This window comes from Semicossyphus pulcher, unplaced genomic scaffold, assembly GCF_022749685.1.
Source record: "Semicossyphus pulcher isolate SPU_LCO1_2020_fin unplaced genomic scaffold, fSemPul1.0.p SCAF_22, whole genome shotgun sequence".
NCBI classification, from domain to species: Eukaryota; Metazoa; Chordata; class Actinopteri; order Labriformes; family Labridae; genus Semicossyphus; species Semicossyphus pulcher.
In genome coordinates, this window is record NW_027211696.1 from 22,077,385 (window position 1) to 22,100,714 (window position 23,330).

Here is a 23,330-nt window from a genome sequence, read left to right on the forward strand (position 1 = left end):
CTTCTTCTTCTTCTTCTTCTTCTAGTACAGAAGCAATGTACAGATAAACTACGGCCACCTGCCGGACAGCGGAAGCACCAGCAGCTCTGTCCTCAGTGTTCATTACATGTAGGGCTAGTAGTTCATCCATTGCAGTCTATCAGGGACGTCCTTAAAGGGGAGAACCTTTTCCAGGGACCCCCTCATAATCGTAATACCGATTTAGCATATGCATTTTACACTCTTGATGCAACTGGAACTATTTGTATTGATAAACAGAAAAACATTTCAATTTGAATCATGTTAATATCACTTATATACTTTAAAACAGAGGGTTATTTTATTCAAAATGCTTGTGGACTCAACTTGACAGCATTTCTACTTTCACAAAATTAACAGCAAGACACAGGAACGGTTCGCTGTGACCTGAGTGAGTTGAGTGATTTATGACAGATCGACGTGATGTGTCACAATCATATCAGTTTTTACTGGTCCAAGCTAACATGGGTGGGAGTAATGGACACAATATGCTTGTTTCATTGGTGCAAATGGTCGTCATCTGTAGACATGTAGTTTGTAATGATACAGCACTATGTCATAATTTATTATAATTATTTCACAGACCCCCAGGCTACGGTTCGCGGACCCCACTTTGAGAACCACTGCTCTAGACCTTTGTAGTTTTTTTTTATTTTTATCAATGATTGATTTTTGTCTATAATTTGTAGTTTTTTTGTCTGTAGTTTGTGTCAATAATTTGTAGTTTTTATGTCTGTAGTTTGTGTCAATAATTTGTATTTTTTGTCTATAATTTGTAGTTTTTTGTCTGTAGTTTGTGTCAATAATTTGTAGTTTTTTGTCTCTAGTTTGTAGTTTTTTGTCTGTAATTTGAAGTTTTTTGTCTCTAGTTTGTAGTTTTTTGTCTATAATTTGAAGTTTTTTGTCTCTAATTTGTAGTTTTTTTTCTATAATTTGTAGTTTTTGTCTGTGATTTGTAGTTTTTTGTCTGTAGTCTTTTCTATAATTTGTAGTTTTTTTGTCTGTAGTCTTGTCTATAATTTGTAGTTTTTGTCTATAATTTGTAGTTTTTTGTCTATAATTTGAAGTTTTTTGTCTGTAGTCTATAGTTTGTCTATAATTTGTATTTTTTTGTCTATAATTTGTAGTTTTTTGTCTGTAGTCTTTTCTATAATTTGTAGTTTTTGTCTATAATTTGTAGTTTTTTGTCTGTAGTCTATAGTTTGTCTATAATTTGTAGTTTTTTGTCTATAATTTGTAGTTTTTTGTCTGTAGTCTTGTCTATAATTTGTAGTTTTTTGTCTGTAGTCTATAGTTTGTCTATAATTTGTAGTTTTTTGTCTGTAGTCTTTTCTATAATTTGTAGTTTTTTTGTCTGTAGTCTTTTCTACAATTTGTAATTTTTTTGTCTGTAGTCTTGTCTATAATTTGTAGTTTTGGTCTATAATTTGAAGTTTTTTTGTCTGTAGTTTTTTGTCTGTAGTCTATATTTTTTTGTCTGTAGTTTGAAGTTTTTTGTGTATAATGTGAAGTTTTTGGGCTGTAGATTTGGGAAAACTAACCAATTTTAATCACGGAGTCAAATAAAATGAATAAAATAAGTCATCAAATGTTTTGGATGATTCTTACATGAGACGTCACATTAACGGCTTGAAACGTGTGGGATTTTATTTTGAAAACCCCGTGCAGGAAGTGGTCTGTGTTGGCTCGAAACGGGTTCCGTCATTCCGGAAATCCACGTCAGTTCAGGAAATTGGAGTCATCGAGTCAGCACAAACTGTGCCCGTGAGGATCTAAAGCCGTTTTAAATTCAAACTTCTTCACTTTGCAGGACACAAAATGGCGGACGATGCCACGCGCAGGGCCGTGTCGCAGATCCCGCTGCTGAAAACTCACGCGGGGCCGCGGGACCGCACGCTGTGGCCACAACGGCTGAAGGAAGAGTACCAGGCTCTGATCCAGTTCGTCGAGCAGAACAAACAGGCCGACAACGACTGGTTTCGCCTCGAGTCCAACTCGGACGGTACGCGCTGGACCGGGACGTGCTGGTTCATCCACGAGCTGCTGCGTTATGAGTTCCGGCTGGAGTTTGACATCCCGGTGACGTACCCGGACACTGCGCCCGAAGTAGCTGTCCCGGAGCTGGACGGGAAGACCGCCAAGATGTACCGCGGCGGGAAGATCTGCCTAACTGACCACTTCGCGCCCCTCTGGGCTCGGAACGCGCCACGCTTCGGCCTCGCGCACCTGATGGCTCTGGGACTCGGACCGTGGCTCGCCGTGGAGGTGCCGGACCTGATCAGTAAGGGTCTCGTGGTCCACAAGGAGGGACAGCGCGAGGCGACGGTGGAGTGACGTCACCTTAAAAACTCTTAAGACTGAAAAAACTGAACAGCAGGAACTAAAACTGTTCTCAGAGAAAAAATGGTGAAAGAATTAATAGAGTCTGATGAGGAGGTGTCTCCTGGAGGAGGGGAGGGGGAGTAACAATCTGGTGTTTGATTTTCTTTCGTTAATGTTATTTCAGTGCTGATGAAGAGCGGAGTGTTGGTGGAACTGGAAACGGTGAATAAATGAACAGGGTCTGGTGAGGAGGTCACAGACTGTAAATATTCAGAGAAAACAATAATAAAGAATAATCACATCAGACCGTGCTTCAGGGTTCAAATGAAGACAAAGTGAGCAGAGTCTAGTCTCCAACATGCAGACTGGAAACATTCAGAGAAAATACTGTGCGTTACTGTGCAAATAATACATAACCTGAATGTCACAGTTTGTGGTGAAACAGGAAACTGTTCTGAGATCGAATTTCATTTCAAACAGCTGAACTCAAATTACATCAGAGACCACAGAGAAAAATCACACATGAAAATTACCCTCAACAAAGTGCAGTTCGTCACGTTCAAGTGTTTGTGATTATTTCAGCTGAGATGTGATGATGAAGAGACCAAACCTTTAAAGTCTGACACAAACTTCACATATTTAGAGACTCATATTCACTGTGAAGCTTCTTAAAGAGACAGTGTCCCGCTCAGTGAGCACATACATGAGGAAATCAGGAGAGACTGCAGAACGTTCTTTGCCCGTGCACTTTTTTATATACACATATACACTGTGTGTGTGTGTGTGTGTGTGTCTATATATGTGTATATATATATATATATATATAAATATAATTCTCTGACGGTGCCATTTAATTATTATTTATGTGAAACGACTGACTTCACATGAATCCAAATTAAAACAAAAAACACTGAGGATTAATAAGTAGTTGTGTGAATGCTTGAGCGCCATCTCTTTACAGTTCAGACATCAAATACTCTTAAGTATTGTCATCATCATCATCGTGTCACAGAAAGTTTTCAGATTCTCACATAACAACAACTTTGTTGACATTGTTTATTTGTAGTTTTTTGTGTATTTGTAGTCTAGTCCCTGATCAGTTTCCTGTCAATACACTTGGATAAGCTCCGCCCACTCAGCTGGAGGCCACACCCCATTCTCCTGCACATTGCTTGGCGATGACTTCCAGTCCCAGCTCCTCACGGGGATGCTCCAGGTGGCGCCGTAGTTTGCTGTCACGTAGTCCAGTGTTTCACACGGAACACGAACTTTAAGCTCCAGAAGCTCCGCCCAGCAGAGCGAGAAACGAGGGAAGATGTACCTTACGGGAAAACACGACACATGATTTCAGTTAAAAGTGTTTTTAACGGTAAATATAGGGTGAGCAGTTTCATCTTAAATCTTAGTAAAGATTTACCTTTCGTATGAATAAATGAATGTTTGTGTGAAGAGCAATGGTGAAACAATAAAATATTTAAAGTAAAATCATTCTATTCACTTGAACTTCTTGCCGCTCTTGGCCTGCGTTCCTCCGTTCCAGACGACGTCTCTGTCCTCGTAGAAAAAGAAAATGTCCAGTTTGACATCTTCACTCAGAAAGGAAAGTTCCAGACTGTCTTCCACCTGCATGTCAAAATAAAACACAAGCCTCCAGAATAAAACACATGCAGTCAAAGTTTCGAAGCACAGCGATGAAGTCAGAAGCAGAGTTCAAAGTGAAGGAGTGAAACAGTGTCAAATTATAGTTTTAATAATTAAAAACGACGAAACAAGAAAATTGTGTTGTTTACTTTTCCAAACTTGTGTTTGAGCGACAGGCCGGCGTCCCTGAACGCTGCGATGATGTCAGATCTGAAGTCCACAATGAAAATCCCGATATCCACATCACGACTGTAAGAGATGACGCTGCACTGCCTGAACCAGCCTGCAGGGGGCGAGAGACACAACCACAGAGAGCGACGTTAGCATGTTATTTGTCTTTACACTGCAACATAATAACCTTAGCATGTTCCTATCCACTTTACATAGCATATTTTAAAAAACATCAAAGTTTACCAAAGTGCTGCACAATGAAATTAAACACTAAAATACAGTAATAACAAAGACCACAAAAACTGTCGTGCTGGTTAAAAGCCAAAGAATGAAAGAAGCTTTTAAGACGTGATTTAAAAGTAGGTAAGGTGGGGGCCATCCTAACGTTGGGGGGGCTCTGAAAAAGCACGGTCACCCCTGGTTTTCAGCCTGGTCTTAGGAACGACAAGAAGCAGCTGATCAGAGGACCTCAAAGACCTCGAGGGGTTATAACATGCAGGAGGTCAGAGATGTACTTCGGTGCTGACACATTTAAAGATTTAAAAATGAACAATAAAATCTTAAAATGAATCCTAAAACGAACAGGGAGCCAGTGGAGGGAGGCCAGGAAGGGCCTCATGTGTTCTTGCTTACAAGTACCTGTTAAAAGACGAGCAGCAGCATTTTGGACCAACTGTAAGCGTGCAGTGAGGCCTGCATGCCAACACAAAGAGCATTACAGTAGTCCAAACGAGTAGAGATAAAAGCATGTATCACAATCATTAAAGGTAAAACCGACTTAATCTTAGATAAAAGCCTCACATGGTAAAAACTGGATTTAAAAACAGAGTTTATCTGTTTAAAATCACGCTCCATTTTGACGCCACGGTTGGTAGCTGTTGGTTTTACATGTGGTTGCAGAGCGCCCAGGTCCATAGACGTAGCATCACCAGCGCCATTTTGTCCAAACACCATCACTTCACTTTTACTCTCGTTACAGTTTAAAAAGTTTGAGGCTGTGATGTCTTCAGGACACTCCAGGAAAGGCTTCATGGAGCTGCCATCGTTTCTTTTCAGGGGCAGGTACATGCGAGTCATAAAGGTGGTAAGAGAAGCTCTGTAAATCTGTAGTGAGGACATCGAAAAAGTGGACAAGTGAAGCTGTGGAGGATCTTCAGACGTGCTTAGAGGACAGGACTGCTACTAACAGTCTGGATGAGTACACAGAGGCTGTGACGTCAGCTTCTGCGAGGACAGCTGTGTATCATCACGCATCACGGTGACTTAAAACAACCACGAGCCCTGGTTCACAGCCAAACTCAGACGGCTGAGGCAGTTAGAGGAGGAGGCGTTTACGAGTGGGGACAGAGACGGCTACAAACAGTCTAAATACACCTTCAGCCGGGCGGTGACAGAAGCTCAGCGTCTGTACTCTGAGAAACTACAGCAGCAGTTTTCAGGGGGAGATGCTGGCTCAGTCTGGAAGAGTCTCAGACAGCTCACCAGCTACAAGCCGAAAACCTCCCACTCTGTTAATGACCTGCACCTTGCCAACGACCTGAACAAGTTTTACTGTCGCTTTGAAAGACAATGGGACAGTCCTGACACCGTCCCCCGTGACTCTATTCAACAACATGAACCACAGCTTATCACCTCCACCTGCCCCAGCACCTCAATGCCGCCCCGCCCCCCCCCCCCCCTTATTCTATTTTCTTATTTTTATTCTGTTCTGTGTTAATTGTTCTGCACCAAAATCACCAAAACAAATTCCTTGTACGTGTAAACCTACTACAACAAACCTGAGTCTGATTCTTTTTGAAAATCAGACCCAGAGGAAGGAGGTAAAGAGAAAAAAGGATGGGCCCAAGAATTGAACCTTGGGGGACTCCACATGGTATGGGGGCAGAAGAGGATGCAGAGTCAACAAGTCTAACTGAGAAACATCTCTCGGACAAGTAAGACCTGAACCACCTTGAGGCTGCACCCTTTAGACCCACACCGTGCACTAAGAGAGAAATAAGAGTTGTGTAGTCAGCCGTGTAAAAAGCAGCAGTTAGATGAGATTAGATGAGATTTCACTGAAAATCTGACTCAAGCGTTTGACCCACAATCTTTGAGAAATACGTAACAGCCTAGCAAGTTGGCTTTAAATTGAGCAGAAAGACAACTATACCAAGCTGATTCCATACTGCATAACACTCTGTATTATAGACTGGAAAAATAATAACAGGATCTGCTTGTTTGCTCCAAATGACCTTAATCTTCTAAGAAAATAAATACGTTGCTGTACCTTGCTGCAAATACTATCTATAAGTGCACTCCAGGATAGAGAAGCATCCACATAAACGCCCTAATATTTGTAGTTAGAAACCATGTAGGTAGACCAAAAATGTCTTTCTCTTTCTTTTGTTTTCTTCGAATTAATAATAAGGGAGTTATTTTCACTCTGAAATCTTTGAAATGAGCGGAAGCTTCGAGATAGGTCTGAGTCCAAATTAGGTTTTTTAATCAGAGGTTCCACAATTACAATTAAAATAAATTCGTACCACGCCTGAGACAAGACTGCTGTTAAGGATTTTTTGGGCTTGAGGTCCAAAAGTATCCAAGGCCTCTTTAAAGAAGCAGGGCGAGACAACATCAATGGGACAGGATGCAGGTTTTAATTGGGTAACAATTCTTTCGAGAGAAGAGAGGGACATGGGCTCAAACTGGTGAAAAGCAGCAGAGCAAGGGACAGCTATGGAGGGGTCAAAGCAGGGGGTGAGATGTTGGCTCTAATTATAGGAAGCTTGTTAACAAAAAAGTGGAGAGATTTTTCACAGACCTCTGAAAAAGCTTCAAGACAGGTGGATTGTAGATAGATAGATATCACCTCCAGCTTTCCTTCAGAAGATTATGAGACACATGAAGCTTGTCTTTTTTATACTTGCGTTCTGCTTTCCTGCACTCGCACCTAGCAGCACGAGTAATGTCAGTTGGTAATGCCATGGTTCAGATTTGGGTTTGGGATGCATGGCTTTAAGAGGGGCAACAGTGTCAAGAATAGTGCTGCAAGTAGGGATGCACCGATCCAGCTTTTTCAGTTCCGATCCGATACTGATACCTGGGCTCAGCGTATCGGCCGATACCCGATACCGATTCGATACTACTGTTGAATTAATGAACTGTATACCTTGCCATGTGAGTGAAGGCATCAGGCTTGACATAAACATTGCATTCTAACCTTGTTAAAAAAAGGTAACAAATTAAAACAGATATAAATGTACTTAATGTTATTTATTAACAAATAACAAATTGTGCATTAGCAGCAAAAAGAAATCACACTTCTGTGTAAACATTTAGTGCAAACAGATATTCAAAATCTGATATAAAATATAGCAGCTGAAACCCAACAAACAAGTCGCTTAATGAATTTGGTCAAAAATACAAAATAAACAGAAGTAACACTTCCATGTAAACATTTAGTACAGACAGATATACAAAATCCAATATAAAATACAGCATCTGAGAACACACAAGTAGCTTATCAGAATTATAACTAACTTAAATAAAACTTTGTAAACATTTTGTGCTCACACTACTCAGTGACCTGCTCAAAATACTCACCTGAGCAGCAACGGCAGGTTCTTTCTCATGAAAACAAGCATTTCTGCTCTCTCTGGTGTCAGTCTGTTTCTCTTCTCATCCACAATGTTGGAGGCTGTGCTGAAGAGTCTCTCACTTTCTACACTAGTGCAAGGGGCACAGAGGTACTTTATGGCAGTGGCAGCAAGGTCAGGAAACCGATGTCTGTTGACTCCCCAGTACTGGTATGGATTGTCTGAGGTAGCAATTGTTCTCTCAGTAAAAAAAGTATGCACTTGGACAGCAGTGCTTGAGCTGCTTGCTTCACCGGGATCCTCATGCTCCTCCAGAATCTGATCAAATTCCTCCATAAAGCTGCTCTTACTTGGTGGTGGTGGTGGTGCTGCTGCTGCTGCTTCCAACCGAGGGGCCTTTTCTGCTGGCTCTGAAGCTTCTGATGCTTGATGCATGATAGCTGTGCTGCTCCTCAAGTCAGCTTCCTGAAGTTCCTGAGTCAGTATGTCTTTCACATGCTTTGTGGAGTCTGCACCTGTAAAGTATCTGAAACAAAAATAAAACAGGTGAAATTATAGGCTATATATACACAATACAATGCACACACAATTGCTGTTTAAAAAACAATATAATAACATGTTTAATATTTTATATGTTCTACTTACACTCACTTTAAATGTACAGTACATAATGGCATCTTATCACATTCAAATTTGCACACAACTGAGTGTTACTATGGAGAGAGATAAAGAGTCTATAATGTAATGTTAACAGGTTTACTATCTCACCTGTCTTTATATCTCGGATCCAGCAAGGTGGCAAGTGCGTACAGGGGTTCATCTTCCACAGTGCTGAAGCGTTTGTTGACGGCTTGTAGCAGGGTCGTTTTCATTGTTTTAATACCAGAATCAGCCTCATTTTCCTTAGCCAGGATGCGCCTGAGGACGGTGACGGCTGGAATGACATCTGCGGCGGAGGCGGTGGATGAGCTGACTTTCCTAGTGAGCTCTTCAAATGGTGCTAAAACAGTCATAGTTTTTTCCAGCAAAGTCCACTGGTTGACTGTCAGTGTCGTGGGCAGGCCATGATCAGCAACATAGGCACCAAGGGCTCGCCTCTGCTCCAGAAGACTGTCTATCATAAAATACGTGCTGTTCCACCTCGTCCTGACGTCTTGTTGCAGGCGTTTAGGTTGCATTTGCATTTGGATCTGGATATCATGGAGCCTTGAATATGCAAGTGGGGAATGTTTAAAATGTCCCACAATGTGTTGGCAGCTTGCAACGGCATCACTCACGCTCCGTTGTGACAATAGTCCCTCGTTGACTACGAGCTGCAGCGTATGAGCAAAGCAGCCTAAACTGCGCACTCCCATGTTGTCCATGGCTTTTTTCATGTTGCTGGCATTGTCCCTCAAAATGACGTGCACTTTTGTCAACGGAATATGCTACTGATCAAGCATTTCCTTTATAGCAGCCGAAATCGCGTCTCCGGTGTGCGATCCATGGAAGTTTTTTGCCTGGAGCATTGCGCTGTGAGGTGAACAACTCGCGTCTAACCAGTGGACAGTTAAACTTAAAAGTGTCATGGGGCACACGTCGGAGCTCCAGATATCTGTGGTGAAGCTCATTGATGTTACATCCTTTAATTTTTCTGATATGTGTTTGCACACTGTCTTGTACAGTTCAGGCAGAGCGGTCTCCGAAAAATATTTTCGAGATGGTAAACTGTACCTTGGCTCAAGATGCTCAACTAGGCGGCGGAATCCTTCGTTATCAACAACAGAGAGGGGCTGCGAATCCAAAACAATAAACTCCATGACCTTCTCTGTTATGTTTGTTGCTTTCACGCTGTCGGCTGGAAGTTTGTCCCGTCTTTGCAGTGCACCCACCAAAGTTAACTGCTTCGTTGTGCTCTCCTGCTTCGTTTGAAGGAGCTCCGCGTGCTCTTTAGCATGGTGCTTTTGGAGGTGCTTATTTAAGTTTGTGGTATTGTATTTAGCAACTTTATCACCACCCCTCGCAATACTCGCGTTGCAGATATTGCACGTAGCAGTCGGACTTGTTGGCGTAACAAGCTTGAAATACTTCCAAATCGCAGACTTGGCTCGCTCCATGTTGCTCTGTGTTTGCTTATCGGCATGCTGCGCGTGCTGCCGTCACGTGACGTAACCAGCGTTACAAACATAGATTTGAAGTGAATAGATCGGCATCATGGATCGGACTCATTTATCCGATGTCCGATCCATCTATTTAATCAATATCTGAGCCGATATCCGATCCTAATATCGGATCGGTGCATCCCTAGCTGCAAGTGGCAAGAAATTATGAAGTCAAGTCCTCAGTATTCACACAAGTAGACAAACCAGTGTCAGACCGAGCTGTGTTAATAAAAGCCGACGAGAAATGTGCAGCGGTGGAAGGTTTAACCATGCGACACAGATGTGCAGGAGCGCATAGTTTAGTAATATGACAGAGCAGAGTACAATCTAATAAAACAGGCATGTAATCGGAAAAAACTGCATCACACACTTGGAAATGAAAAATAGGCAAACCACATGATAAAACAAGATCTAACGTGTGTCCGTGCTCTTGTGCGGGACCAGTAACATACTGCACAAGATTAAAAGCACCAATAAGGTTTAAAAAGTCTTTAGCCAGCGGCTTAGCAGGACAACAGACATGCACATTAAGATCTCTGACAATTAAACCCTGTCATGTTATTTGTCTTTACACTGCAACATTAGCATGTTCGCATGTTATTTGCCTTGACAATGTAACGTTAGCATGTTATTGGTCTTTACACTGCAACGTTAGCATGTTATTTGTCTTTACAATATAACGTTAGCATGTTAGCATGTTATTTGCCTTGACAATGTAACGTTAGCATGTTATTGGTCTTTACACTGCAACGTTAGCATGTTATTTGTCTTTACAATATAACGTTAGCATGTTAGCATGTTATTTGTCTTTACAATGCAATGTTAGCATGTTCGCATGTTATTTGTCTTTACACTGCAACATTAGCATGTTATTTGTCTTTACACTGCAACGTTAGCATGTTATTTGCCTTTACAATGCAATGTTAGCATGTTCGCATGTTATTTGTCTTTAATATATAACGTTAGCATGTTCGCATGTTATTTGTCTTTACACTGCAACATTAGCATGTTATTTGTCTTTACACTGCAACGTTAGCATGTTCGCATGTTATTTGTCTTTACAGTGCAACATTAGCATGTTACCCAGACAGGTGCCACTGCTGAGCCAGAATGGGATGTTGAGCTGAGCGAGCGTTCTCGCGGCCAAATGAAGCAACGTCTTCACTTTTCTCCGAAAATCCACTGACTCTGGAGACGAGTCATCAGGGTAGAGCTACATACACACACAGTGGAGAGAGAGAGAGAGAGGACGACATGTTCAACATCTTCGAGGAGGAGATTAACCTTTTCCAGGCTCACAGCCACATGCCAGGACAGGATGAGAACCTGACACTCTCAGCACACAGGGAGACAAACATGTACCAGGAGGTGAAAACATCCAATGAGCCCCCCCAGACACAACTACGACAAGCAACCAAAAACATGAGTCACAACTCCTATAGCTCTGTCGTTCATTGGGCCTGTACATAGTCAAAGGCAGGCTTCGAGCGGACTCATAAGGTAGGCACACCTACAGCTCACATCTGGGCAACAGTACAGTAGAGTACTTCATCACTGACCTCAGCCTGGAGTTTCTGAGAGCTTTCACAGTCAGCTCACTTTCACCCCTGTCCGACCATAGCAAATCCTTGATTTACCTAAACAGACCAACACCCAATCCTGAAGCTCTAAAGCCAACCAAACTGTTAGACCAGTTTCTGGAAAATAACCAACCCTAACCCAACAGTGAAGGTGTAAACAGGGCAGTAGAAAACCTAAATAACACATTTGACCTTTCAGCGTCCTTATCCAATCTAAACGCCTCAAATAGAAAAGCCCAAAAAATGAGCAATAAGGACAAATGGTTCGACAGTGACAGTAAAAACATCAGGATGCAACTAAGGAACCTATCAAACCAAAAACATAGAGACCCAGACATCCTGAACACACGCCTTCACTACAGTGAAACATCAAAACTGTATAAAAATACACTCAGGAGAAAAAGGGACCAACATGTCAGAGGTCAGCTAAATGCCATTTTTGGGAACATCAGAAAACTCTAAAACAAACAAAAACACGGACCTGCCCATCCAAAATGGAGATGTATGGGTAAAGCACTTCTCCAACCTCTTTGGTCCAGCAGAGAAGAATGAACAGCAAAAACACAAACAAGATAACCTGCAAAGTCTAGAGTCAGCCATTAAATCGTCGGACTCCCCAATCACACTGAACGAACTACAGGACAAAATAAAGTCCCTTGAAACCAAAAAGGCCTGCGGTGTCGACGGCGTCCGAAACGAAATGATCAAATTCCCAGACCTCAATGGGGCGCTGTTTGGCTCAGTCGGTAGAGCGGGCGCCCCGTGTACAGAGGATACAGTACTCGTCGCACTGATCGCAGGTTCGACTCCCGGTCTGCCGATCATTTGGTGCATGTCATCCCCCGCTCTCTACTCCCAACTTTTCCTGTCAATCTTCAGCTGTCCTATAAATAAAGCCGAAGGCCAAAAAGTTAATCAAAAAACGAAAAAGTAAAACAAAAAACAAAATTCACAGACCTCAAATTCCAATGGGCGATCCTAAAACTCTTTAACATCGTCCTTAGTTCAGCGATCCGCCCCGATATTTGGAACCAAAGGCTGATGACACCGCTCCACAAAAGTGGAGACAAATATTTAATGCAACAAGCTTCATTGGCATCAATGTAATTGTTACAATATTGCCAAAGCATCATGTAGTTAAAAATATATACAAAGAACATTTCAATAATGAAGCAATAATAAAATAACAATAACAATAATAATCAGATTCAACTGAATTTCATATTTAATATTATATTTATGTACACTTGGTGTTTTATTTGTTTTTCCTTTCACAATTTGAGCTCTTTGTTTTTTCTGACCTGCAGGAAGTTGCGAGCGTCACGGTAACGGCACTCCAGGAAGCGGGCGTGTCGCTGCTCTGACAGGAAGTGGGAAACATTACGTGGGATTCGAACGTCGAGGCCGTCCACGACAGTCAAGACCAGCTCCGGCCTGCAGAGGGCGACACACCGAACGCACAATAAATAATACAGACTGTCTCACCTGTCCAAACAGACCAAACAGACTTCCTGTCTCACCTGTCCAGAGCTCCAGTGTGGCGTCCAAAATCCAGCTGTTTGAACGGAGCAAAGCTTCGGTCCACGTCAGCTTTGAGGCGTAACTCTCCGTACCACAGGTAATTCCCGCTGCGCTCGTACAGGAACACCACCTGGACAAAATACATCCATGACATCATTAAACATCTGGATAAAACACACCTGAGACCGATCACACAATCACACCTGAAAACAAAGTAGACCTGGTGGTTCTTGCAAAGTGTTTGTCAGTGGACCAGGCGGGTCAAGGTGGCTTACAGATCTTGGGCATCAACATTACAAGAAAACCTGAATTATTACTTGAGACAAGCAAAGGAGAGCGGCCGAGCTTAAAGAAAATGTTGTGGAAGACGTTCCCTCCGTCCATGGCAGGAAGGGTTAATGCCATCAAGATGGAAAGACATCCTTCATACCATTCAAACTCTTGAAACTGCTCTACATAACGCAGGTGGAGAGAAACCCTGCGAAACTATTAGTGAGCATTGAACCATTGATGGTATGAACCAACACAATGGATCGGGGAGCGAGCTCCTTTTCTTACACAACAATGTAAGCTCAGGTAATATCACATTACAGAGTATTCTTTAAATGTTAGACATTTATTAATCCAATTTCAGTATAAAAATCCAAGTGACACAGGATATACCCTGATGTGTCCCCTACCTGTAATACATGTGATGCATCTGAGGGTACTGTGTTCCACTCTCGATGGTCATGCCTAAAGATCCAGCCGCTCTGGATAAAAGCATTTTAATGTCTGTCAGAGGCTCGTGCAGCCTCTCTGGAGCCAGATCCTCTGAGAGGCACCCTGACACCACAGTGAAGTTTCATGATGTGTGGCGTTAGTGAAAAAAGCCATACTTCAGAAGAGGAAAAAGGAGCCCACACCCACCGTCGAGGGGTGGCTGCAGGAACTTAGTGATGTGTTACACTGAGAGCAGCTGAAATGTAATTTAAACAAAGTGTGAAAGTTTGGCAGCCAATTAAAACCTTTATGAAGCAGGTATATCGGTGATCTGAACATTCTGATCGTGTCACCTGTATTTATTTTGTTTGGCTGTTGTTTGTCATGTATTCTATTTTATTTCATAACAGCCTGTTAACAGTTCCTCAGGGAGTTAGCACACCCCATCAGAGGGCAGTCGACTGTAGTTTGTCCTCTTTACTGTGCACTCAGTGGTCTGTAGGACGTCAGTACATCAAGTACTGTCATTACCAAAGTGTGTGTGAGTGGTTGCCAGGTGTGTAAGTGGTTGCTAAGTGTGTTAGTGGTTGCTAGGTGTGCGAGTGGTTGCTAAGTGTGTGAGTGGTTGCAAGGTGTGCGAGTGGTTGCTACGTGTGTTAGTGGTTGCTAGGTGTGTGAGTGGTTGCAAGGTGTGCGAGTGGTTGCTAGGTTTGTGAGTGGTTGCTAAGTGTGTGAGTAGTTGCTAGGTGTGTAAGTGGTTGCTAGGTGTTTCTACCTGTTTTTTGGGGCGATGTGGCCCCACCCACCTGGATGATGTGATCATTGAGGCGGAGCAGGATGTGCAGGGGGATCTCCTCTCCTGATAGGCTGTCCAGACTGGCCAATCGTGGGTCGTCTCCTCGCAGCTCCAGCAGCTGGAAGCCTTTCTGCTCGGCAGCCGACAGGAAGCCGGGCTGTAAGAGAAGAAGAGAAAGTTTCATATTTGACACAAATGAAAGAAATAACTAAATATTTCAAATGTTTACCGACAAAATAACTAGAATAAATAAAGTTTTATTCAAAACATTTGTTTTTCCTACGTTCTCTGGGCACCGTGAACACATCACACACTCACGTCGTATTTCCACAGGTTGGCGTGCAGAGCGAAAGATGTGATTGGCCGGCCGGTGCACAGGAAGCTGCAGTGCGGCTCACGCACCAGCCGGTCGCGCTGCCTTAACGCATCCTGGGAGAGCAGCGTCAGGGCGGTGGTATCAGCAAGGAACAGGGGCAGCCTAAAGCGCCGAGCTAACGCCAGAAACGTCTTTACTGTTTGCTAAATCAGACAGAACAGGATGGTTACCATAGAGATGACTGTCATAACAGAAAGGGGAAGTGACAGGCAGTTTGAAAAATTAAAGAAATACGAGAGAAAACACAAAGGACTCAGATTCAGAGTCATGACATCACTGCCAGGATGCCAACAGTGATGCTAACATTGAGACAGCGTTGGTAGATTGAGGCTAACAACAGTGCTGCTGCTAACATTAACGTTGACTCACCCATTGGACGTCACTGGCGGTCAGGTGACCTGTTCGGCTCAGGATGTGAGGGCCAGGCTGAGGAAGAAAGGCATGCTGGGACTTTTTTTTGGAATGATAAAAAATAATAATAAAAGAAGCATGCGAGTAGCTTCCTAGCTAACAGCTGTACATGTGTTACAAGCAGTTCTTTCCTGTTTATATTTCAGTTTCTTGATATTTATCACATCGACACAAAAAGAACTTTCATGAAAATAAGTTTGATGAAATAAAAGCTGTCGTTCCTGCGCAGGCAAACATGAAAACACGCAGAGGACGACGTCAGACCGATTCAGAGTGTTCTTCATCCTCTTAAGAAGCTCAGCGTGTAGAGCAGGCACCACACACACAGGCTACTCGTCACACTGATCACAGGTTCGACTCCCCATCTGCCCATCATCTGGTGCGTGTCATCCCCCACTCTCCTCCCCACACTTCCTGTCTCTCTACAGCTGTTCTATCAAAATAAAGACAATAAAGCAAAAAATTATCTTATAACTGATCAGCCATAACATTATGACAACTGCCTAATATAGTGTAGGTCCCCCTTTTGCCACCAAAACAGCCCTGACCTGTCGAGGCATGGACTCCACTAGACCTCTGAAGGCAGGGGAGTGGGAAGTAGGGGCTCTGAGGGCACTGCAGCGAGGTTACAGCCACGTTGAATGACTGGTACGTATGTCTGTAAGAAGTTAATGAAACTTCCCACAAACTGATGTGACTCTCTGCAGCACAGAGCTTTCCCACGGCTCGCCAACACATTAAGGTGATTTCCAACTAAAGCAACAGAGGACGTGTGGGCACTGATCCTCGTGTCAGACAGAACAGCAGGGCTCGCTCCAGGGACAGCTGCGTCGCGTTCATTGTAATACTGCAAGTGTACAGTGGCACTGTGTTATATGAGGATGTGTAATGTTATTTGCTGTAAAGTAACTATGTGTTTCTCTTAAATTATGTGTTTTAGTAGGTTATTTATTTAATAATGTCTGACAGAAAGAGAGACAGAGCTCATATGGACGAGCGAGTGAGGGAACGTGCCAACATGCACAGAAGTGGAGACAAGAGACTGATCTCCGTTTGACCATCTGTCCTAACTTAGTTTATTAGTGAAGTGTGTGAACTTCATGTCAGACTGAAGTCTCTGCTAACACGCTGTCTCATATATGGCTCCAATGGGGGTTGAGTGCATCTATGTCCACATATCTGTTAGTCTCCATTAAGAAGGACTGTATCCCTTCTGTGAGGTATAAACTGTGATGACCTGGTCACAGGCTATGGACGATATTTTGGGTCATAATTCAAATTAAAAAAATTATTATTTTACTACACTACTGGGAATAATCAGGTCACATTTGAACTTAAAAAGAAAAAGGAAAATGTAAAAAGTCCATTTAAAATGTAAAATGTAAAGTGACAATGAAAACAATGAACGGCTGAAATGGAAAAGACGAAAATTATTTATTTTTTTAAATTTAATCTTTTATTTTCCATGAAGCATTTGGCTTTTGCCTTTTTCAGTTTGCCGTTTAACATTTGGGAGGTGTATGTAAATGAGGAGGCGTGGCCCAAAGGCTGGAGGGGCGGTTCCAAACGGCCGGTGTGACGGATTAACTGGTGGTTCAATTGACTGGTTATTGTACAGCAGATGTTTTGTGGGCGTGGTCTTTTAGGACCCCTTGCCTACTAATCAGGAAATACGTTTTGATAACTATAGTCTTTCCGCTGTGTCTTGAGACATGATACGATTTGCTTCAACATTCATTTTGGTCTCAACCAGAATACATGAACAATCAGCTGTCTTCATTTCCAAAATAACAGTCATCTGTCCACAAAGTAAAACTACGATTGCTGGAGTCGAACTCGGGAACGCCCAAATTCACCCGTCACCATTAACATCAGTACTAATATTTATCAAAGCCACCGCAGACATCGAGGACGTTGGAGACACACGAGAGTACGATTCCCTGCGCCAGAATTTGACTTTTGTAAATGCTTGAACAAAATATCCAAGGTGAGCGATTCGTAGCACTTTATATTGTAGCCAGACGACGAAATAGTTTCACAATATATTCTAACTGAACTGGCTACTTTTTCTACCCATCATCGTTTAGACAGAAAATATTGCAGATCTCCAAACTGGGTGTATGTTACATAGAAGCTGGACCTGCTCACTAATCTCCCTCTGTAGACAGATTGTGTAGTACCATGTTGTCGGGTTCACTCATCCAAAGTACGATACCAAAGTACAAACGTTATAAATTATTCACAAACACTTTTTGTTGTCGGTCTTATATTAGTTTCTACACCTGTGTGACAACACACCTGTCACCCCTCAGGCTACATGTCCAAGTGTCCTTGGGCAACACACTGAACCCCAAATTGCTCCCGGTGGCATAGCCAACGGGTGTGAATGTGACAACTGATTGACAGTTGGGCACTTTCCGTAGCAGCCTCTGCCATCAGTGTGTGAGTGGGTGAATGTGACATGTAGTGTAAAAGCAGCTTTGAGTGGTCGCAATGACGAGATAGGTGCAATATAAGCACAGTCCATTTACCATTTACCATTCCATCTGACTTTGAGCTGAATGTGATCATGTACGTTCACAGGCTGCATGAAGGTATAAACAGTTCTCAAATTAACTTCTCATCAGATGATAAAGACAAGCGATAGTAATATAAGACTGACAATAAGAAGTGTTTGAGAATAGTTTATTGACGTTTGCATTGTTGTGAACAGGCATCGACAAAGTCACCACGTTGACGTTCCATAGTCTTCGCTCTGAACTTATCACAACTTAATTCAATACCAATAAGATTTCGATTTGACACACAGCCTCGAAGCAAAGTCTTCAACTTGTTGATAGTTTTCTAACATTCCTTTCCATTGGGCCTGACCAATGACTATACAAAAATGGACGACGCGTCTTCCTCTGCTCTCATTGTATGGAATTGATGCCAAAATAGCCCCGTGATCGGCGCTGCCATCTTGCGATGGTGACGTCATACGGAGCCAGAGACTGACACAAGAAGCTGTTCTGCTGTTAAACACGCCGGCGTGCGGGATCCTTGCTGTTTTTTCGGTAAGTTAAGTGTGTGTTTGGGTTAGCGGAAGTGGCTACGGCGGCTCCACCCTCCGATCTCTTTTTTTTTCTTTTTTGTGTCTCTATTGACAAACGTTGTACATATACAGGTAAACAAGGATCAAACAAGGAACACAAACAGCAATGCCAGGGGGTTTACAGACAGCCACAAGCAAAGCACATGATGATACACAGTATTAAAGTAAGAAGTCACAATTTCAGTTCATGCATATTTTAAACATTGTGCATAGATTGGAAGTTTAAATAGCTTTTTTATTTGTAGAGCAGCCAATTAAAGAAATGTATTGTTTGAATTCATTTTTAAAGCACACGACGGATGGCTCATGGTTTGACAATTTAGATTTGTGGATATGTGATTTTGCAAAGAGTAGGATCAGGTTGATAATATAGTCTTGATTTGTGTTAGAGGGTGGATAATTAAAAAAAACAATCGAAACATTTTCATATGAGAGTGAAAAATCTGATTCAACATGTTGACATATAAAAGAGGAGATCTCAGGAGTGGGAACATGACCAGAATAAATGTTTTAAATCTTCCTGAACGATTTGACAAAAAGAACGGTTCACATAGATATCCTTGTTGAATCTTTGTAAGAATAGTTTGGAGGGATAAATGCGATGAATGATTTTAAAAGATACTTCTTTAGATTCATTTGTGATCAGATATTTAGAAGGTATGCACCACATTTTTCCCCACTTCAGGTTTGGAATAATATTATTCCAGTAGAAGACAACATTGGGAACACACATTCTTTCTCTTTGAAACATGGCACGTACATTACGGTTGATATTACATTCTGTAAGAGAAAAACAGGTCCGACCAACATCAGAAACAGCCGGCTCCAAAGGTAATAAAGACAGTTTTACAACACCAGAGGGGGCAGCATCAAACACTACAGCGTGTTCCTTTGGTGGAATAGGAATTTTGTAAGTGTCTAAGAATTCTGTGTAAGACAGTAAAGCATCATTTGAGTTAAGGAGCTGGCTTACAAGATAAATACCATTGCTGAACCAGTTTTCAATGAATAGTGACTTGTGCTTATACAGTATGTCTGTATTATTCCAGATGGAATACCTGTGAGGGGAGAAGTTCTGTTTCTAAATTAGAACCTGAAAGAAGCATCTGTTGGTGAAAAGCTGATCATTTTAAAGAGATTTTTTCAACTTTATAGCTGCAAAGTAAAACAAGCTTAAGGCCTCCAAGTTTAGTGAACAAATAATTGGGAATAAAATTCCAACTTGAGGTTGGGTTTCTTAGAAACTGTCTCATCCAGTTGATCTTGAACATGTTGGCAGAAGCAGATTGGCCTCCAGTTATCAACGTAAAGAGATCTGTTTTAGGTTTTGGAATGAGAGTTAAAAGTCCTCGGTAACAGGTAGGAGGAGTCTGTTATTCAATGCTTTCTATGAACTCACTGTGGAGGACGGGAGCTAGTTGTTCTGCAAATGCAAAATAAAATTCAGATGTTAAGCCATCAACCCCCGGAGATGTATTCAGTTATTGGACTATCACAAAAATCTTTCTGTTCAGCCATAATTGTTTGTTTGAGGGATATTTTCAAGGAAACAGTTTGTTGCAGTCTCATTGTTTTGTGATTTATAAAGATTTTCATGTGGAACAGTAGTTCGCTATCTCACAGGGATCGTCTGTTACAGCTCCATTGATATTAAGCTTTTGAATAGAATTTACTTTGCTGCGTGCTCTTTCTAATTGAAAGAAATATCATCTAATTTATTTTGCTGTAAAATTAAATCTTGTTTGTCATTTTCTGATAAATTCTCAGGCGTAATTTGAGTGACAGCAGTGATTTTAGCAATCACCTCTATTTCTTCCATTTTCCTAGATTTGGATAAAGAAGAACTTTAGTCTCTTAAAAATTGTGCTACCTCGAATTCTAAAAGCTCCCAATTCCTGCAAAAGCTTTTTTTAAATAAAGCCGTGTTCCAGAAACATCTTATTAGAAATTGGACTTTTGAAGTTACTGTGTCATGTTTTAAAATGGAATTGCTAAGTTTCCAGAAAGAGTTTCTGAATGTGTTCTGAGCGTTGGAATTAAAACTGATCCGAAGAGAAATGGCCCTATGGTCAGTTAGTGGAGTAGTTACAGTGTTAACATTATCTCTGTCTACAGTCAGATACTAACCAAAAATCTATGCGTGACATGGATGTACAAGTTTGATTGGACCATGTATACAGCTTGCCATTGGATTCTTTTGTCTCCATATATCTATTAGTTGGATTTTTTTGCATAAATAGTAATAGGTTGGAAGGCGAGGATTTGTTATTGTTTGGAGGCTATCTGTCTATAGACGGCAATATTGAAGTCACCACCGACAAGAAATACTAAATCTGGGTATTTAGATAACCAATGTAGTGCAATGAGTGCAAAACAATACCATTAAAATGATTCTTTAAGGTAGTGACCCCTGCAGACCTTTCAGAACCGTGAGAGAACCATATATCATTTCCACACTGTGCTTTCCAAAAAGAAACATCATTTAACAGAACTGAACGTGACTCAAAAATCAGACTTTTGCTGTTTAGCTAATAAAAATAAAGCTTTACGCTTGTTGTGTTGTCTCTTAAACGCCTGGCATTGAGCGAAACAACTGATAAAGACAATGTAGAGTGTTGTAAACAAGGGTAAACAATTTTCACTCCTCAAAATATGCTTGGTCTAACCTAAACACAAAAAAGGCATCAAAGTCTCCCACGATATGAACCAGGTTACTACGAGTGCAAACCAACTGAGCTGGTGACAGTCATTTGTCATATGTTTAAATTAATAAAATTACAAACAATTTAACTAAAGTCACTGAGGTATTAGTGCTATAAACTCGGTTGTCTGTATTGCAAATATTAAGTTGAAAACTGTTCATTAGTGAGGTCTTAAGCAACCATCTGAGAAGGTCCCATTCATTTATCTTAACATAAAAATATTTAACCACAACTCTTCCTGGCATTAGGGTTATAGACCATACTCTACCTGGTAACAGAGAGTGTAAAAAATAGAGCTGTTCATCAGGAAGGAGTCTTATTGTGTGTATTTGAAAAATAGTTACGTTTTTTGTTTTGTTTTTTTTCAAATCAAAGCAAAAAATAGTCTTTGTCAAAACCTTGTACTCTTACTTACTGGTGTGACTAGTACTTAAATCCATCACGGGGGTCTTGAAGTGTCCATCCAGGCAGGTGTCAGGCGTGTTTCTAGTAGAGGCAGTGGTGGGCGTATTTCTTTGCCTTGTATTATCACTCGAACTTCAGCGAAGTGGGCTCTTTTCCCTTCTTTCTTGGCAGCGTCGATCATTGGCCAGAGTTTCTCCCGTATAGCTTTGTCAGCAGTAGTGAGATCTTCTGTGAATCTCAGCTTCTTTTCTGTGAGAAAGTTACACCCCTTTGTTTTTCTCCACACTAGATCCCGCGTTGATCTGTTGGAGAAGCGGATGATGGTTGTCCTCGGCCTCTTCTGTTTGTCGACGTAGCGTCCTAAACGATGAACAATGTCAATGTTTTCTTTAATATGTGCTTGGCTCTCCCCGATCACAGCATGGCAAATGTCGGTAACTTTCTCTTTGATGTTTTCCTCATTGTCTTCGGGGATACCATGAAGTCTTAAATTCCATCTACGTTGGTATCTTTCTGCTTCGTTGATCTTTATTTCCACCTCTGACAGTCTCTGGACATTGTTCTCACCCGTAGTTAAAATCCACTTCATGTCCGTTTTTAATGTTTCGATTTCCAAAAACACAAAGTCAATCGACTTCTTCTGGGCATCAATACTGACCGTGTTATGGTATATTATCATGCTCTCCAAATTATCGGCACGGTCGTTGATAATGGCAACAATGTTTTTTTGTAAGTCGGTGAGGGTTATGTCACCTTTCATTCTCTTTCCATCTGGCCTGGCAGGGGTATCGGGGTCGGAGTCTGGCATAGGAGAAAGCTCTGGGCTCTGGCTGCGGTTGTAGTTGTGTTCGTACACCATGTGGCTGGTAGTTGGAGAAATAATTTCGCCACGTGAAGTTGTGGTCGTTGGCTTCAGGTTTTTAGGTGAAATTTTCATCTTGTGTTTTGTAGGGGGCATTTTCCCTTTATCTTTACGTTTTACACCATGCACAGACGTAAACATGGCGACAGCCCAGCAATAAGTCTAGGTTACTAGACTGCTACCAGGTTGCTAGCAGCTAGCAGCTAAACTTGGCGGATTTTCGTAATTGCCTTTTAGGAGAAGCACTTTCCCGATAAAATAAAACAGGGAGATGCAGAAAGCAAGTCACAGATAGTACTGGTTTAAAATGTCGTTCCAGTAGCTGGTATTGAGGAATGAAAATTGAAAACTCAGACTAGCTACGAAACTGTATGTCCTCATGTGGCGCCATCTTGGAAGCCACTCCCACCCGCCGATCTCTACTGCAGACTCTGGCTCCATATGACGTCATCATCGCAAGATGGCAGCGACTATCAGGGGGCTATTTTGGCATCACTTGCGTACAATGGGAGCAGATGGAGAGGCGTCGTCCATCCATATTACAGTCATTGGTTCTGACACCTTACTATCAGAACCAGCATCAACTCTTTCAGCAGTTTGAGCTTTAGTAGCTCTTCTGTTGGATCGGACCACACGGGTTCACTTGCTGCTTAACAACAGAACGTACTAGTTCAAAACATAAATCAACAATTTTTAAGAAGGTACTGCAGAGACATTTAAATCAAAAACAACAAAGCAGCAGAACTTCATGTTATTTTAACTGTCTCACCTTGCTGACGTAGTTCCGGTAGTAATACAGCTGGAACAGCAGGAACACGGAGCTGCTGACGATCAGCAGCGTTAAAACGGCCGTCCGGTTAACGCGAGGCATCCGGTAACCCTGCACGTGTACCTGCTCCTCATGACGTCAGAACCGACCTTCTGTGTTCGTGATTAACGGCGGCAAAACTACTTAACGGCGCGCAAAACACCAAACTGTCTACGGCGTCAAGAAGCGCCGCCATCTTTAA

General features: G+C 42.0%; 2 protein-coding genes across 3 annotated transcripts; one reads left to right on the forward strand and one right to left on the reverse strand.

The window, feature by feature from the left end:
- The first annotated feature begins 1,723 nt into the window (after positions 1-1,723).
- On the forward strand, positions 1,724-2,646 carry ufc1 (ubiquitin-fold modifier conjugating enzyme 1). Its single transcript, XM_069673066.1, has one exon. The coding sequence runs from the start codon at positions 1,837-1,839 to the stop codon at positions 2,350-2,352; it is 516 nt and encodes a 171-aa protein (XP_069529167.1). The 5' UTR covers positions 1,724-1,836; the 3' UTR covers positions 2,353-2,646.
- On the reverse strand, positions 2,583-23,330 carry fktn (fukutin). Of its 2 annotated transcripts, XM_069673064.1 has the most exons (10): positions 23,090-23,330; positions 15,216-15,272; positions 14,789-14,989; positions 14,481-14,627; positions 12,972-13,102; positions 12,753-12,885; positions 10,955-11,084; positions 4,131-4,264; positions 3,839-3,963; positions 2,583-3,661 (listed from the first exon to the last, which is right to left on the reverse strand). In XM_069673064.1, exons 1-10 carry the CDS (start codon positions 23,189-23,191, stop codon positions 3,448-3,450), a joined length of 1,374 nt encoding a protein of 457 aa, XP_069529165.1. In that variant the 5' UTR covers positions 23,192-23,330; the 3' UTR covers positions 2,583-3,447. The 2 variants fall into 2 exon arrangements, with proteins under 2 accessions (XP_069529165.1, XP_069529166.1); XM_069673065.1 differs by lacking the exons at positions 2,583-3,661; positions 3,839-3,963; positions 10,955-11,084; ... (4 more) ...; positions 15,216-15,272; positions 23,090-23,330 and adding exons at positions 7,738-8,256; positions 8,499-9,953 and having other exon boundaries at positions 4,185-4,264.